The 18,506-nt window shown below is 45.8% G+C and overlaps 2 protein-coding genes across 2 annotated transcripts; both read left to right on the top strand.

The window, feature by feature from the left end:
• Window positions 1-374: 374 nt before the first annotated feature.
• On the top strand, window positions 375-10,878 carry LOC306702241 (SLAIN motif-containing protein-like). The gene is made up of 9 exons (XM_079167806.1): window positions 375-625; window positions 1,165-1,814; window positions 4,799-4,935; window positions 6,201-6,323; window positions 7,813-7,953; window positions 8,058-8,387; window positions 8,526-8,669; window positions 9,738-10,023; window positions 10,169-10,878. Exons 2-9 carry the CDS (start codon window positions 1,174-1,176, stop codon window positions 10,221-10,223), a joined length of 1,857 nt encoding a protein of 618 aa, XP_079023932.1. The 5' UTR covers window positions 375-625; window positions 1,165-1,173; the 3' UTR covers window positions 10,224-10,878.
• A 743-nt stretch (window positions 10,879-11,621) lies between these two features.
• znf711 (zinc finger protein 711) lies at window positions 11,622-18,506 on the top strand. Its single transcript, XM_079168002.1, has 8 exons — window positions 11,622-11,739; window positions 12,848-12,934; window positions 13,046-13,144; window positions 13,572-14,498; window positions 14,613-14,759; window positions 14,890-15,069; window positions 15,377-15,511; window positions 15,606-18,506. Exons 3-8 carry the CDS (start codon window positions 13,066-13,068, stop codon window positions 16,784-16,786), a joined length of 2,649 nt encoding a protein of 882 aa, XP_079024128.1. The 5' UTR covers window positions 11,622-11,739; window positions 12,848-12,934; window positions 13,046-13,065; the 3' UTR covers window positions 16,787-18,506.

Here is an 18,506-nt window from a genome sequence, read left to right as displayed (position 1 = left end):
TCAGTTAACTCAAGTAGTATTTAGGATCTATTTTCAGTGTCTTGAGACACTTGCTATGTGTATAATGGGGTGAATACAGTATTAATAGTTTGAAAAAACTCAACAGCAATGCCTTTTACTAAGAAACGGTTTCCCGGGCTATCATTCCTTCTCATTCTTCAGTGTCACTAATCACTGCAGATAAAATTTTACTGATACAATTATGTAAACAGCGACACCTACCGACTACAATATATATTACAACACATGCCATTGCAGTACCACTTCCCTCCCATAGGGGGCGCCAAATACCAGATAAACTACATAGGGGGAGGGGCGAGCGCTGCCGCTTCTGGTCGGTTCATTGGGCTAACTAAAGTCTAACAAGCTAGTTAACGTTAGCTGTGAGCGATACGATGAACGCTATTAGTGATGCTCTGGCATCAAGAAAACATGGACTAGCAAACTGAGATGTATTCCGCTGTGTTGACAATCATTGCCTAGGCGAGGACCATTTCAGGTGGTCGTAATTAGCTGCTTCATTCATGCGGTCGCTGGAGCACCGCGGAGTTTGAGCTCTTGAGTGTCGGGCAACCTCAGTCATCAGCTCGCTGGGGACGACTGGAACAAGACGGCTCACTCACCGGTACGATTGTTTTTGCTGTTAGCATGCTAGCCGAGCTAACATCAACATGAGTGCTCAAATGTCTTGATATATACTACGATATAGCTTGCTGCGAGTTCACAGCTCCGGGTTAGATGTGATGGTGTACATCATCCTCTTGTAGCTAGCCTCTTGCAACGGGCATCGCAGTGGAAGACGAAACAAGTGTTCGGCGTCATGTCAATACATGTAAAATGATTGTTGCCTGAAACCCTCTCACGTTCGTTAATGTACTGTTCAAGTGGCGCATTGATACCAGAGCTAGTCCGTGTGACTTACGTCCAAAGCTCTGCACGTGAGTGAAGTAGCTAAAGAATATGTATTCATACTACTTATATATTATATATTTGTAACTATGTGTTAAGTTGCTGTTGTGTTGCCCTCGTGATAGTGCCTATTCCCTAAAGGTGTAGTCAGCAACATAACGCGAGTTTTGCTCAAGCTTGGGCTAATGTGTTAATATGAAGACCTGTTGTGTGTTGTCATGATGTAAATTATAATCCTACTCTTCCTCCCGATAGAGAAGGAGCATGGTGGTCCCGGACAGTGCCAGCGTGGTCCCCCAGGCCGACAATGGCAGTCCCACTGGCCTCCTGGAGAGCTCCATGCCTGGGTGCGGGGAGGAAGAAGAGGGGGGTCCGGACCTGGCAGGGGGGGAGCTGGAGGAGGTACGAAAGCTGCAGGAGCTCGTTCGTAGGTTGGAGGTCCAGAACGAGACCCTGCGCAACAGGGGGAGCAAGACCATCAGAGGAGCCGGCAGCAACAGCAACCTCACAGACGCAGTGTACATCAACGAGAGGCTGACTTGCGAGGAGGTGACCAACTCCCACCTCAGATTGGAGCACGGTGGCGAGCTGGGCACAACAGACTTTGAGCTGTCGCCCACTCAGGACAGCAGCAGCGGTGAAGACATGTCCCCTCTGGCCCTGGCCAACAGGCTGGAGGATGAGGATGAAGAGGAGGACCAGGGTCCGTGTGGGGGCTTTCTCACCTTGACCTGCAGCAACGGAGCGGCACAGTCCCTGCAGACCCCAGAGAGCCCCTCTCAGGAAGGTTATGAGTCAGAGACACTTGCGGAGAGCGACTCGGGGGCGGACCAAACTGCTCTGGATGAAGTGGACGTCCTAGATTTGGAGGATGAGTGTGCAGACATGGAGGACGAGGACAGTTGGTATGTTTTGATGTCTGAACTGCTTGTCTCTGGTCTCTTGTTATGTTTTCTCCCTCTAGCCCAAGATATTTGTACTGGACTGATCGGTGTGCGGGATCTTAACATTTGCAGATGTGAGAGAGAGAGCGAGTCAAATCCATGATGTGTAGCAGAGCACAAGAGTTACCTTCAGGGGAAGCAGACTTCTGGCAGCACAGGCCACAGCGACGCCATGTTTTAAGTGTGCTTGTGTATAGGCAGAGGAGCCCCTTCAGCCACATGAGTCACTTGTGCTCTTTCCTTTCGACCTCTTGATTTTTAAGTGTTACTCCCCCACAGGAAGTGACTATGTTCCGTAGCAGCAGTAGGTTATTTGGATTTAAAATTAGAGTTCATTCGTGGCCAGGACAGAAACCACATCTTTTTTTTTTTCTCTCCTTATCCACAGAATCTTTTCTTCTACTTTCAGAGCTTTGCTTAACTGTGGCAAACATGTTGACCACTAGCTCTGAATATTAACTGTAATCAGGAGGAAATCGTGTCAGTGATGGAGAAAAGAGAGAGAAGAGAGACACTGGACCGACAGGGAGGCGGTAAAAGAAACGGGCAGCTGGCCAGAGGGAATAAGTTCAGACGCTGTTGACCTGCCTAACAAAGTGAGAGGCTGTTGTTCGTCCCTTTTAAAATCGACTCTGAGTTGTCTGATCGAGGTAAACGACAGGCGTGACCGATGTGCGACCTGTTTGGCAGGTAATGATGAACACAAAGCGACCCAGGCGCTGGTATCGTTTCCACCCTGTGAGTCTCTGTGTGGGTGTGTCATCGTGGCAGAATGTGGTCTCCAGGAGACGCCCACTGAAGCAGAAGCACCACAGAAGAGTTTTTCAGTACTTTGCCAGGTGTTTCCATTTCTGTGGACAGATTTTGTCTCCACATTAACGTCAAAGCTGTGCAAATGCAGTCGTAAAACCGTGCAGTTGAGCCAAGGCCCGATTTTGCGTTGCAGCTGGGTCGTCTCTGGTTTTGTTTGTGTCTAAAGCCAGCATGAATTAAAAATAATTTAGGTACCAGAAGTGTTCTATCAAGCTGTTTCAAGGAGAAAGGCTATTTCAGAAATGATTGTAGTCATGTGTGTTGTTATTGTTGGCCCAGCATAGGTCTCCATTCACTCAGCCTTGTTACACAATGCACTAAAGATCAACTTAGCTATATCTGCATTAGTTCATTCCTGAATGCACGTCAGGTTGAAGCTTATAAAAAGCCGTTTTTCTTTTTTTTTAAAACAAGATGGACTTTGTTCATTTCCTCCAGTTTTAATTGGCAGAACCAGTTATAGAGGGTTAATTACTAATAATCCATGTTGACGTCATGCCAGAGTTCAGTGTAGAACATGTTTGTTTATGCTGTGCGTGTCCCATATTGTGTTCCTGGTGGCTACTTTAGCAGCTTACCAGTGCGACCAGTCGCCACTTATTTTCAGTTTCTCATCATTAGCCGTACCATATGTGCTTTGGGAGGTTATCATAGCCCAAAAAAAAATCCTGTAATCCTAACGGCGACATAATCTGATCTGCTCCGGGCTGGATGCTGCCGCATGGCTAAACTGCTCTGAGTGGGATTGCACAGCATGTGATCCGAGCCCCCCAACCCCCCCACACCCCACCGGAGCTCAGAGCAACTGGTGGATCTGCACCGTTAACAATAGTTCCAAGACCTGATTAGAGTAGAGAGAATGTTTCAACCATTTCCATTTTGTTCTTAAATCATGGTCCTTTTCCTGGTGGATGTGTTTTTTTTCTTCTGTTTTTTTTTATCACTTACGGAAAATGACTCTGAAGCTTCCACACACTAAACTTAAAACTGACTGACTCTCCTCACAGTGACGCAGTCGAGCAAAATGCACCTGACTTTGCGGCGTAAACACGAGTTCTCCATCCTGCCTCTGTGATGCTGCTCCTGGCTGTGGTTGAACACGGATGGGACACGGCTTGGTTTCATAATGAAAGCAAGAACACACTTTGTATGATGAATTGTGGTCTGGTATATATTTTATTGTTTGATTTAGAAGAAATCAAACACACAAACACACATAGAAACTCTTCTCTCTGGCAGGATGCGTGACCTGAATATTGCTCTCTTGTTTTCATTCCAGTGGGAAATGGGTGCTTTTGTGTTTGCCCAATGGGAAGATGATTTGTAGTTGATTGTCAGTCCGGGCCTTTTGTGTGTCCAACTTAAAAGGGATCAGCCCACGTGACTGCCACTTCAAAGCTTGCGGTGAACCTGACGGCTGTTTGCTCTCACTGGGGCAACACCGCACACATCACAGTTCACATTTCGACATTGTGTGGCTGCATGAAAACCGACCGTGGCCGGCCGTGTGTTGACGTGATTGTTTCTGGCTGCTACTTCCAAAAATAACTCCAGATTTGAAATTGTTTACGTCTTTTCCGATTTGTCCCCCTGACTGCCGGCCCGTCATCACAAGAGTGGGCTTGAGATGTTCGGCGGATGTAAATGAGGCGAATGTGTGATTGTCATGTTTGAGAACCAGGCTGAGGCTAAGGATGTTGAAAGATGTATTACATAAAGTGTTCGCTCGCTCCCTGTTTGATCGGATTACATCATCACTTTAAACAAACAAAAAGTGAGATCTTTTATTTGCTGCTTCGCAGTGTCTCATTCAAAGGTTGGGAGTTAATTCTGCTTGTGGTCCGTCACGCCTATCCTATGTTGTGCACTGTGAAGAACATTCTTACCGTGTGCACGGCATGCTCAGTGCTATTAAGTGCATACCTTATAGGCCATTAATTCACACTAATCTCCATCTTGACAAGCGTGTTTTAATAAGAAGTAGATTAGGCTTACTGTTTTGGCCCTGAACGGCCTTTCCCCAGCCCTTTCCATCTCTGTATTCCTCTCCTGATCCCCGTTTTGCTTCGCGTCATTGCTCCCATTTCCCTTGGTGATGGTTTGTTTTCTTCCTGTCTGCCTCTTCTCTGCAGGTTGTATGTGTCTCCAAAAAAGCAAGTAGACGATCAAGGCCCAGAGTCTCCGTTGAAGTGGTGTCGGCAGGCTCTTGACCAACGCAGCCCCGAGACAGAAATAGCTTGTCGGACCCTGATCAGCCGCTTGGACCAGAGTATGTAAACACAAACATCTTTGCATTAAACTCTTTAAAAGTGTGCGAAACAAGTCTTTATTATGCTGCTTTTTTCATTCATTCCCATAAAGATGACCGATCTTTCAGAGCTGGTTGGCCTAAATCAAGATTAAGACACCTAACTCCGTGCAGGGCGACGGTCTTACCCTCCTCTGTGTAAATGTCTGCTGTCTTATTTACTGCTCAGCTCTACTGTGTGCACAGAGTGTGTGTTTTAGTTGCATGACAAAGCCCCGAGCACTCAGTGAATGGTTACATGGTGTGTGTGTGTACGTCTCTACGTGTGGACAGAAGTGTGTGTCTGATCCAACAGGCCTCGTATATTATTTACCCGGCTCGCGGCTCCGGCTTCCTGCACACACTGCAGAACCGGAACAACAGAGCTATTCACACCCGGGCTGACTGACGACATGAAGTAGTCAGCTCAGTCTGACTGATGCTGTTACACACTGCCGTGCTGTGTCTTTACTTAACTAGATCACATGCAAATGACACCAGGCTGCTACAAAATAACCAAGCACCTCTACGCTAATCAGACTGGTCAAACTCTGTCTTCTGTCTATTTATGTGGGAGACGTCCGATAACTGGAGCGCTGTACCTTTTTTTAAACCTCATGTCTTATTTGATTTCCGCATGGATTACAGTACAATTATGACTTGAAATAGTGTTGGATTGGTGAAATCATATCAATAATTGTTTAGTGAAGGAATTTGATATATTTATTTCCTAATTGACAGTTAAACGTACGACACAACATCTACCTCTGGCTGCAGGTATGAGGTGCCGTGTGTTCACAGCATCACAGACAGCAACACCATTTCCCGGAGGTCCGACTCTTCCTGTTGTCGTCATGTGTGGCTGTTGTCGGCTCAGCTGTTGTGACTCTTTTACGCTTCTGCACCTACAAGAACCAAAAAGAGCAGATGCACACAGTTTGAGCGCCCGAGACCTACCGCTTTCCACTAAAAATGGGGCCCTTAATGTAATTTCCAACCATACTTTTATTAAGTATGATGTTCTTTATATTTATTTATCTTTATATTGTCCTTTATTTAGCCAGGACGGTCCTATTGAGATACAAGATCTCTTCTTCTTCTTCTTCTTCCAGGGGGGTCATGAGCAGTTTCACATAAAATAAATTCCCATTAGGACCCAAACAATCCATTAAATCCTCTCTCTCTTTTTTTTAAGTGTGTATGATCTTCTATCTAACCTCTCCTCTCCTGTTCCCTGTTCCCTGCAGCGTCTCGATGGAGGAACATGTACAGTAGCCCATCAGCAGAGGCAGGCTCGACAGGCTCATGCCTGATCTCTCCTGGGTACCACAAATCAACTAACAAATCCCTACTAACCTGTGGCAGCTCAGGTACGGCATGACATTAACACACTGTGCTCCTCGTTCTCTGCTCAACACAACAGACTGCAGTTACTGTGAGGATGTAGGTCACTTGATATGTGTGCGCACTAACGCATAACAATGTGTTCCCTCAGGATCTGAATGATCATTTTTGGACTATTCTGGCCTTTTTGCATGTTTTACCCAGTTTACTGTGTGGCAAGTATACTGCACTGTTAAAAAACAACTATAAGTTCGATTGATTTTCTACTTTTACCATGCAGACTTTTAAGCATTCAGTTTATTACTGGAGCCTTATATCGCAGACTCAACTACGGTCCATTGAACAGGAAAGAAATAATAAACAAAGTGAACACAGACTTCATGAAAGGGCAAATGTGCTTCCTGCATGACAAAGGTTGCTGATAGTGTACACATGAATGCACCACCAACAACACATCTGTAACTCTGGTATACTCTGGAGGTTTTTGGCGATGCTAACCTGTGTGAAATGTGTTATGCTGGTGATGTTGACTTTGTGGTGATTGTTACGGTTACTCTGCACTTTTCGTTGTTCCTCACATTGCCTGGCACTTTGTGCAGAGACCAACAATGCTGATGTTGTTATGAATTCCCTGTAAATAACACATCTTTGCATGAACTTGTAAATGCGTGGCTTGTGGGTGGTGACCCTATCTAATCCCAGACTTTTTACATAACCAAATGCCCCTGGATGATGATGATGTCATTTCCCATTTGTGTGAGAGTTAGGCCTGTGTCAGACCTAACAGGGGAACTTAGCATTCAGCGTTTCTGGGCATCATCAGTGTAGACGGTCCTTTTCGAGACTAATGCTGCTTGAAGAGTGAAGTCCGGTGGAGAGACGTGTTCATTTAAACAAATGTGATTTGTCTATATTCACACCGTAAACTCTTATATCAGAAAAATCAGAAACTGTTTATTGCCAAGTACGTTACACATGCAAGGGATTTGGCGTGGTGATTTGTTGCGTAACAGTAAAACACAATAACACAATAGTTTGACATAATTTAAAAATAGAAAATATGAACATTTACAATAGAATTTGGTAAACAAACAAATAAGAGTATGTTAAAACAAGTATATTATTAAAGTGTCAAATGTATGTGTTTGTGTATATATATATATTAATCAAGACAGTACCTTACTTAGGTCTTGTATCAAATCTGTTGTTAGGCAATCTTGGTTTGAAAGCTAGTCATTGTTCTTTGATACAATCCCTTGGCTGTGCAGGTCTTAACCTGGAGCCATTGTTATGCACAATGGAGGTAAAACATGCCGGGCTATATCCTTGGTTTATTTGTTGTCTGGAGAGCCCTGCGGCCGTTATAATACCGGTCTTGGTGAATGTTTTTTTTTCCGCAGTTCGTTCCCCTGGCATTTATTTGTTCAAACAGACCACACGGCCATTATTTCAGTATCTGCTTTGATTTGTGAGATGCAGCTTGTTTAATACAACGTGCCCATTGTGTTTTCACAGGTGTCCCTTCCATGCGCTCTGCCCTGAGCTCGCAGTCCTCCATAGACAGCGAGCTCAGCACATCCGATGACTCCATCTCTATGGGCTATAAGCTGCAGGATCTCACTGATGTCCAGATCATGGCTCGCCTACAGGAAGAGAGTGAGTGGAAGGGTTGTCCACGTGGTCCTTATGTTTCCCAATTCTAAATTCCACGGCTGCCCTTGTATATGTCGTTTTTTTTAACTTTATAATTCTGGTGTCAGGTCTGAGGCAAGATTTTGCCTCCACCTCAGCATCCGCATCACGCCGCAGCTCCACGGCCTCGCTACAGTCCCTGCGCCGGGGCGGCACCTACAGCGATCAGGAGTTTGACAGTTACAGCCTGGAGGACGAAGAGGACGACTTTTGCTCCATGCCCCAGCGACGACATCGCTTCACGCCTTCGCCGTTAGGCTCACCCCGGTGCTTGTCCCCCTCCACCTCCAATCACGGTCAGGAATACAGCAGCCGACTCGGGGCTCCACGCACAAGAGCACCCAGACGATCTCTCCAGGGCCCCAGTGCAGAGCTGATTAAATTTGCCAAGAGCGAGGGTAGGCTATAGCCAATAATTCAGCATGTATACCCTAGGTCGAGAAGATCAGAGGGACCATCACAGATTGTTGTTGGACCAAAGCTGTGATGACGCACATGCTGTTGATGCTAAATGTGTATTGTATGTGTGGTTCCAGAGGAGTTGAGGCACAGCATGCCTAATCTGGCCCCCCGCACCAGCCTACGTTCCCTGGAGGCAGTCAGAAACAGTCGCAGCATGGAGGCTAACCTCCAGAGCTCCGGCAACCGCATGTCCCACCTGACTCACTCCCCCTCCACAGGTAACCCTCCCCTCTTCACCTGGTCCGCACCATTTCTCCAATGTAATGGCACTTTCCTTTGCCTTGCATATAACCCTTTGTGGTGTCACTTCTATCCTACCGCCGTACCTTCTCGAAGCTCTGCATGACCACAGTTAAGAACAATATTCGTCTTCACGATACCCTGTGGAATATGTGACCACTACTAGCGCTATGGAGCAGTTCTCTTTATGAGCAGGTCCCCAGTTTTCTTATATCTTGCACATGGGTGAACACGATAAATATACTAGGCAATGGTTTCACATTATTCCACTAAACTGATGATGGTAGTAATGCGCCATGAAACGCAGCAGAAACAAACATTTTGAGAAAATTGGCTTTGCAAATGTTAGCGTTGAGTTTTGGTGAGTAAATACGAATGTAAACAGAAAGTTAAAAAGAAAACTCAGTGATATAATAAATACAAATTAAAAGTGCGCTGAAGGCTACTGTCAACAAAAAATTGTTTAATGTTTACCAACAGATGGCATGTGCTTACTACAAGTCTCATGCAGATAGCTACATTATTAAATACATACACAAACAAAAAAGGCTGCTGCTCGTGTTTTTCAATTCCTAAACATAAATGTTGAACAAACTCATGACACGCGCATATTATCAGAAAAATCTATCGATCTAATACATCCATTTTGATGTATCGATCTAACCTTTACCGTCTTAACCCTAACAAGTCCTGTCATCTATAACAAACTCGTACTACATATGGCTCACAAGTACATCGGAGTTCCACAAACCATCCCATATTTTGCCCTCCTACTTCCCTGACGTACCCCAGGTAATGAACAGTTAACCGTCCGTTCGCTCACCTGCTACATGATTATTCCACTACTTTCCTCCAAATGTATCCTTGATTTTCCGGTGCTGCTCCTCCCCGGCTTACCTCCAACTCTTACATGCCACACACAGGGTTTGGATTTCACATTACAGCATATGTATCTTTTGTATATATCAACAACATGCATTAGATTTGTCTGAAAGAAATAGCTGGTTGAGATTCTGTTATAGGACTGTGCCTTTCTTCCGCTCAAGGTATGGCTTCTAGTCGACTGCGTGGCAGCGGCCAGTCACCTCTCTCCCTGCGGACTCCGGTTAAAGCTGTGACTCCTGTGGGCTCCATGGCAGCCGGTCGGCAGCCTCCCAGAGGTCTGCCTGTTGTCCAAGCGTCGTCGGCAGGAGGGGGCCGCCGGGTCCAGTCACCAGGCTCTGCCAATGGCGGAGCCTACATACCCGGGAGGGGCTCCGCTGGGGCAGGGAGGGCTGCCGTGGGCCGAGGACAGGCATCTACCAGGAGTAAACTCTCACAGCCCCCACGGAGGTGAGTGCTTAAATGAAAACCTACGAAGGAATGTTGAAAAATTGAGGAACGTGTCCATTCAATAATGGTAAATGTGTTTCTATTCAGATCATCACAGTCTGATACTTGGGCTCTTGAATGAAGACTAACTCTGTTTTATTGACAGGTCTTTTGGCATGACTAAAATGTCAGATGAATCCTGGAAAGATGGCTGTTACTGAGCCGGTGATGAAGGATTGTCCACTGCTGCAACCCCTCACCTGACCTCTTCCCTTTACCTCTCATAGTACCCTCAAAGAACACAGCCGCTGTGTCCACAAATGTGTCGTACAACCTTTTCGGTCCCCATTTCAGACTGGAGCGCTGGGCTGCACTGGATTCGCAGCCGGGACTCGTCTCTTTCCCCTCGCATGAAACGTTGTCAACCCACACAAAGAGGATGTGTAGGCAGACACCAAGGCACACATGCACACTCCACTTGTGATATAGACCAACTCTGAGCTTCCAGAAGATTTGTTTGTGTCAATTTTACTTATTTTTCTATGGTAATTGTGAAGAAAAAAAAACTGCTGGAATATGGGGTGTATCACTGTTCTCTTGCTGTAATTGATATGAAGACAATTTAAATGAAGTTATAGGTGGTTTGTTCATTTTCTGTGCATTCCTACTAGATCAAGGTGCTGAATGTTGCATGCTTGGTTTTGTATCCTCATCATCATGTAACTGCAATATGATCTGTGTGAAGTTATGATTGGTTTATTGTGTAATTATCTTTAGATTTGTGTGTTTTGCTCTTTGCTGACACAGCAATGCAACTCCTGTAAATCACACTGCCCTTGTAGATCATTTAAAAAAAAAAAAAAAAGAAGGAAAATATGGTTTGTGCCAAGGTGCATTTCAGCTGCAAAACTCTTTCTAATACCAGAAGAATCTTGAATCAATAAAGGTACTGTTATGGTACTGCATTTTTACTGCATATCAATATTTGGTTTTGAGTATGCTTTTGGATACCACTGTAATGAAGAACATGTTTATGCACTAAGGCCTTGTGCCTTAAGACAGCTATGCACCCTCATGCAGAGTGCTTCTGACAATTAGGAGCTGTAATGCAAATTAATAATAAAGTCTACCCTGAAACTATATTTTGCACCATTTCTGGTTCTTATAATACAATCCATGCATGTTAAGTCGAGGTCTGTTTGCATCGCAGGCCATTTAGTCACACTGCAATCCATCCGCAGCAGCAGTACCATCAGCATCTCCCGGATGTTTCCCGGGAGCACCACCAAACTCCTCACAAATGAGATCTCGACTACCCACCCCTTGTGACAAAATGGCCCACAGGCCTCAACCGTGCATACAAAGTCTGCAGTTGCAGTCTGCAACCACATTAAAAATATAGATATAATTCTTGATGTTATGTTTAAATCCTGTTCATCAGAACCGGGCGTATATATGTTCCCATTATGAGAAAGTGTCTGTTAATGTAACTCTGCTCTTTTATGCATGACGCAAATAGTAAGGGATCAGCGGTAAACGAGGCCACGCATTGTCTGCCCCCCGCCCTCCCTCTGCTTGTCAGGAAGCAAGCTGATTGGCCGAGGCCTAGCAAAGGGTGCCCGGGGATCCAAAACTGCAGGCCGCACTTAGCTTACCGTCAAAAATAAACCAAAACAATAACAGACAAAACTGAGAAGGGGGAGAAACACCGATAGAGTCAGAAGACGACGCTATCAGGTAAAATTAATTTGAGTCGGTTAGAAAGGCATGTGGAATAAGACGCAAGGGCCCAGTCGGCCGTAGCGGGCCTCTTTCAGCCTTTTGGAAAAACAACATGGAAGATAATGCGGCACAAGCGGCTTCACCTAGCTTAGCAGGCTAGCTAGCCGATCGGACGGCCGTCGTCGCGCAGATCAGAGCGGCATGCAAGAAAATGAATCGCACAGGGCATGTGTGGTTGTTGCTGGTGCTAATGCATTTATTGGTACTGTGACGTTGTGTGTAGTTGAGATTGCAACGGCTAAATAAGATCGGTTGTTGCATTCCTCGAATTAGCATTTATGCTAAAACAAAATGGCGCTCAGGGGAACAGCCCTAGCTTGCTTGCTAGTTAGCTCTGGTGGGTGGAGGGCGGTAGCCGCCTCAGTATGCATTGCATAACGTCTGCGGTACTTTCACTGGCGGCCATAAACTCCGAGCATGTGTAGTTTCATGCGGAGTCCAGAGTACGATACTGTTTTTAAACGACACAAGCGGCAGCACCGTATTAGTTTTTATCCCAATATGATGTATATCCGTGGAAATTGGGGAGCCACATCGTAACTGCAGGTCTTTGCAGGAACGAACGCTACATATTTTTTGGCTAATTTTGAGCAATGCACTTCCTCTCATGAAAGCAACCGGGACTCATCTTTTAGGAGCAATCAGAGCCGCTGTCAGTGAGCTCATCCTTCTGCACACTGAGCAGGACAGCCCTTTGTCTCGGCTGGGTCGCAGCCATCAGGCTCAACCAGCTCCAGGTGTATGGATGGCAATATGTCCTCGGGTTGATGCTGCCTGTAGTACTCTTGATAAGCAATGGATGGAGCCAGTGGTCAACAACACAACTGCCCCCCTCCGTTCTCAGTTTTTCTGCCTTGTGTTAGAACGTTTCTCAACCAGAGGCCATTATGTGTAGTGGCGCCAGTGTCCTTATTATAAACCTGAGCCCATGTGGAAATGTTGTGTGTTGTAATGTTTTTACAACACTTAAGCATCACTAACTAACTCATTACCTCTTTTCTCTCTCTTCCAATAACAGCGCAATGCTCCAGAGTCCTAATTGTTTGTTTCTTTTCTTTGTCAGACGGATTGATTACTTTTCCTTGATGGAAGGAAGCGCATCACATATCCTCTTGGTTGTATTCTAAGGGTTTTGTCATCAAATGTGAAGGTATGTATTAAATACCAGCCTTGTCAGATGGTGCTTTCACTTTCATTTTTAGTAATGCACATTAACAAAGTTCAAGAAAACGGCTAACTCAGTGTACACTGTAATTTGCAGTATTTTCCCAGATTAAAGACATGGATCAAGGAGGAGGGGTGTTGGAGCTGCACACTCAGGAGCTGAAGATGCCCCACGCTATGATCATGCAAGACTTTGGTAGGTGGTCAAATAGGACAAGGTGAACCAATAATCTCGGGCATGCAAAATGTACCCCACAAGTAAAAGTACAAGCTAAAGCATTACAGGTTATAAATATAGAAGCTGTAATTCCCTAAAAGCATGTAATTACTGTATACCATGATAAGAGACCATCTCCCTACACTTACTTGTCAGGTTGTTTGTGTCACAGCTGCCAAGTTGACAGTGTAAATGCCATTTAGCTTAATCTTCTACCGAAATAATAAAGACACAGTGACATAAAAAGGTCAGTGTGACATTTTCACAGCATACCAACAACAAGAAGGCGATACTCTGATATGTTCGCTGTACCTAGAATGTGCAAAACCAGTTTTTAGCTTTTCTTGTTCTTTTGTTTTTTTAAAACTCTTTGTCATGCACCCCTCTCTGTGTCTTGTGTTTACAGTTGCAGGAATGGGAGGTCTGGCGCACATCGATGGCGAACACATTGTGGTGTCTGTGCCCGAGGGTATGCTTCTTTCTGATGTGATGACGGACGAGGGCATCCTCCTGGAGCACGAGCTCGAGGTGGAAGGCCTAGAGACTCATGTGGTTCAAGGCCTAGAGACCGAGGTGGTCGAGGAACTGGAGACCGAGGTGGTGGAGAGCTTACATGCAGATGTCGACTGCTTGGAGGCAGACGTGGTGGACGGGCTACAGACGCATGTGGTCGAACTGGAGGCTCAGGTTGTCGAGGGCCTAGATGATGAGGTGGAAGTGGAGGGTCTGGAGGCGCACGTGGTGGAGGGCCTGGAAACTGAGGTAGATGATGAGGACATGGAAGCTCACGTTATCGAGGGCCTTGAGGAGGAGGTGGAAGTGGAGGGTTTGGAAGCTGAGGTTGTCGAAGGCCTGGAGGTAGACGTCGAAAGTCTGCACTCTCAGGGGGTGGAAGCCCATGAAATTACCACTGAAGACATGGTGTCCTCGGAACACTGTGTGATCATGCCGGACAACATTCTGGGCACAGAGGTCGCAATAGAGGAAGATCTGGACCACCATCACCACCATCATCATCATCATCACCATCATGTCTTAACTTCAGACCTCATCCAGGACTCGAACCACCACCACCACCACGACATGCCAGACCAGGTGTTTGTGGCGGAGCTTCTGTCTGAGCACCAGGACAACACTCTGGACCACCAGCTTGTGTCCGAGGGCTTGATGGTGACGGAGGCCAACTCCGAGACTATAATCCACCAACAGCTGCCAGCCGAGGCTGTTAGCCTGCAGACAGACGAGGAGGAGGAGGAGGAGGAGGAGGAGGAGGATGAGGAGGAGGAGGAGGATGATGCAAGAAGCAGCTCTGAGGATTACCTCATGATCTCCTGTAAGACAGCTTGCCATATGGGAACTTGTATCAATAAACATTCTTCTTATGCAATGCCATGTTTTTTTTTTTATTGCTGATTTTTGATAACTATGGTTATTTGTGTTGCTTTAGTGGATGAGGTGGGAGAGAAGCTGGACATAGGAGACACTCCCCTGGAGATCAGCACTGAGGTAATGGAAGACAAGGAGTGTAAAGAGGAGGACGGCTCTGAGGTCATCAAAGTCTACATTTTCAAAGCTGAAGCGGACGACGATTTAGGCAAGTGGCTCTAAGTTTAATCAATGAAAATCAAGTAGATGCCTCCCTGTTAACCCATTTAGACCGGAGGCAACTAATGCGTTAAACTGAATGTAGCTCATGGCTTTGATTCAATTGTCTTTTTTTCCAGGTGGAACAGAGGTAATAACGGAGGACGATTACCAGAATGGCCATCCTGACCTGGAAGCTGCGTCATCGGGCAGACTGGGAGTTGGCCGTGACAAGATGGTCTACATGGCAGTCAAGAACCATCCAAAAGAAGAAGAGGATGATGAGGACGACAGCGATGAGGATGAGGATGATGACATTAGTATGTTCACAGCTTTTAGTCCAGTTTGTCAGACGGGTTGTGTGGCTGTAATCAGTGGAATGCATCAACCTTCAGTCTTTGACTGTTGAAAGGAGATCAGTAAGAGGAGGCTGCTGTTCAGCATTATTGTTAGATGACTTACTCAACAACAATGCTTTTGTCTACGTCTGGACAGTTAGTACAGTAAATGTCACAGCGTGTGATAATAAACATGTATGTAACATGGCAGTGGCATAAAGCGTATTTTTTAGCATGAGAATGAGTGTCTTTTATCCTGCTGATAATGAAATCTAAACTGTCTGTGCAGGTAATACCATTGATCGGGTGAGGAATGGAGCTGCTTCGTCATTTCTTCAAATCCGAGAGGGGCTGGGTGCAAACCGTGTCCTCAAACCCAAACCTAAGAAAAAGAAGAAAGGAGAAATCCGTCAGTGTCAGACTGGTATGGACAACATACAATTCTTGGATGATAAAATCTGTATGATTTGATAATTTAAACAATTTTGAAAGGTTAACAGCATTTTCATCTCTTCCAGCTGTTATAATTGGACCAGACGGTTTGCCTCTGACGGTCTACCCCTGCCACCTATGTGGAAAGAAGTTTCGCTCAAGAGGCTTCCTCAAATGCCACATGAAGAACCACCCGGACCACCTGCTTAAAAAGAAGTACCAGTGTACGGACTGCGACTTTACCACCAACAAGAAGGTCAGTTTCCATAACCACTTGGAGAGTCACAAGCTGCTGAATCACAACAACGAGCGCTCTCCAGAATACAGCGAGTACGCACGGCGCTACCACGAGTCCAGCCCCTTGGGCTCCGACAAGCTCATCGTCAAGGACCGGGAGCCCAAACTGCACCACTGCAAGTACTGCGATTATGAGACGGCGGAACAAGGCCTGCTCAACCGTCACCTGCTGGCCGTGCACAGCAAGAACTTTGCACACGTGTGCGTCGAGTGCGCCAAAGGCTTCCGCCACCCGTCGGAGCTGAAGAAGCACATGCGGACCCACACGGGAGAGAAGCCCTACCACTGCCCGCACTGCGAGTTCCGCTGTGCGGATCAGTCCAACCTTAAGACTCACATAAAGAGCAAGCACGGCGCAGATCTGCCTTTCAAGTGCAGTCACTGTCCGCAAGCCTACGCCGACGCACGGGAACTCCAGCGTCACATAGAGATGGTGCAAGGCCACAAGACCCACCAGTGTCCACACTGTGAGCACAAGAGCACCAACTCCAGTGACCTGAAGCGGCACATCATCTCCGTTCACACCAAGGACTTCCCCCACCAGTGCGACGTGTGCGAGAAAGGCTTTCACCGGCCTTCGGAGTTGAAGAAACACGGGGAGACGCACAAGGGCAACAAGATTCACCAGTGCCGCCATTGTAACTTCAACGCTCCCGACACCTTCACTTTGAGTCGCCACATCCTGTCCTTGCATACGAAGGACCTCCCCTTCAAGTGCAAGCGCTGCCGGCGAGGCTTCCGGCAGCCCGCTGAGCTGAAGAAGCACATGAAGACGCACAGCGGTAGAAAGGTTTATCAGTGCCAGTATTGTGAGTATAACAGTACGGACGCTTCTGGCTTCAAACGCCACGTCATCTCCATTCACACGAAGGACTACCCCCACCGCTGCGACTACTGCACCAAGGGCTTTAGGAGGCCCTCGGAGAAGAGCCAGCACATAGCCAGGCATCACAAAGACATGTTGATGTAATGCCGCCGCGCACACAAAACACACTCCTCTTTCCCGAGTACATCTGTGTCACACGCCCAGAGGTAATTTTAGTGTATTAACAAAGAAATGACGCTGTTAATGAAGACGGCAACATTATAATTGCCGTTGTGTGTTCTGTGTCGTCATGGGTGTAAACCTCCTCCCCCAGAGGTAATGCAAGAACACATTTTAGATGGGGGTGAAGACTAAAAACAAAAACAAAAAAAAGGCAGTGTGTACACTGAGTGGGACGGCTGTAAATTGTGTTTTGTTTTTGTTGCAGAAAAATCACATATGAACATATATTCAGGGTCTCAAATGTCTATATTTTTATACCCACTCAGCTGAAATGCTGCAAGATGATGACTGTGTCCTGTAAAACAGAAAGTGGTGCTTTGTGAACGTCATGCCAGTTCTTCAGATGATGTGGAATGAGCACCGGAGAAGTTTACCTCCATAGTACCAACTAGTATCTCTCTTTTTCCCCTATTAACCAGCTTTTATCCCGACGTTTGTTTTCAGCGCCGTCTGGTCTTTAAGGGGCGGGGCCATTCATCAGTTCACAAATGGTTTTTGAGTGATGTTGACGCATTACGCACCTTAAAAAGATGTTTCATTAAATCAAACTGTTTAACTTCCATCATTTTGGATTTCCCTGCCAAGGATGAACACTTGGAGTTCCATTAAATTAATCATGTATAAGATAGACTGTGTTCTGTTAAATATGTCTTAAAAGTTAAATCAGACGCTTTTTCTGGTCCGATCAGCAGTGTCTAATAATCAGTGTCTAACAAGGAGGAGAAATGGTAAACTAGTAGAATAAAATATCCCTTTAGTGTACACAACACATTTCCTGACACAGATATCGACGACTATGTCTGCTGTGAAGGTGCCGAGGGCTCACAGGTGTGTCAGTCTATGAACTTGACCGATGGTGGGCTTTGCGTTTTGATAACCCCTGAACCGGTTACACCTGACTGCCACTGTAAGTCCCGTGTGTGTGTGTGTGTGTGTGTGATGTTACCCCATGACACAGGTGTGCTCTCTCAGTTAACCGTTTGATTGCAATGATGCCTTACATCTGTTGGTCTTTATCCCTCAAGCACTGATGAACACACAGCCAACCAGAAAAGAAGTGATTTTTAACTCTCAAACATGCTGTATCAATACCATTCTCTCAGAGATTGTGTGTTTGAGTCAGTAGAAAGCACTTTAATTATTTTTGTTTGTATTTTAATTGTGTGTGTGTGTACATATATATAGATATATACATATATCTATATATATTTATATATATATATACCCTAGATAATAAACAACTACAGAGCTTTGTGAGTTGGTAAAGGTGAAGATTGTTATCTCTAGTGTTATCTCTAGCAAGTGGGCACGCTCCATTGCTGCAGCAGAACTGAATTGTCATTGAAAGTGGTGGGTGAAGCATTTATTGTTTTGTTCTGTGGAAAAGTGATTTGGTTTTGTGTTTTGTTTGTGCTCACTAACAAGTATCCCAGACCCTCGTCCTGAATAATCCAACCCCATCCCACACTTGGGATTATTCCCGTGAAGTCATTGGTCATCATATTGGCATTAGTCTTTAAAGTATGCACATATGCTGTCTCCATGAAATTCATTGTGGTATATATTAAACCCCCCCCGCATTTCGTGTACCTTTAGTCTATATTTTCTTTCAGTCTGATTGTGGATAAACTACTGGTGGGGA

This window comes from Pholis gunnellus (assembly GCF_910591455.1).
Source record: "Pholis gunnellus genome assembly, chromosome: 10".
Taxonomy (NCBI): Eukaryota; Metazoa; Chordata; class Actinopteri; order Perciformes; family Pholidae; genus Pholis; species Pholis gunnellus.
The sequence above is the reverse complement of the archived record's forward strand: the minus strand, read 5'-3'. Positions and strand labels throughout refer to the sequence as shown.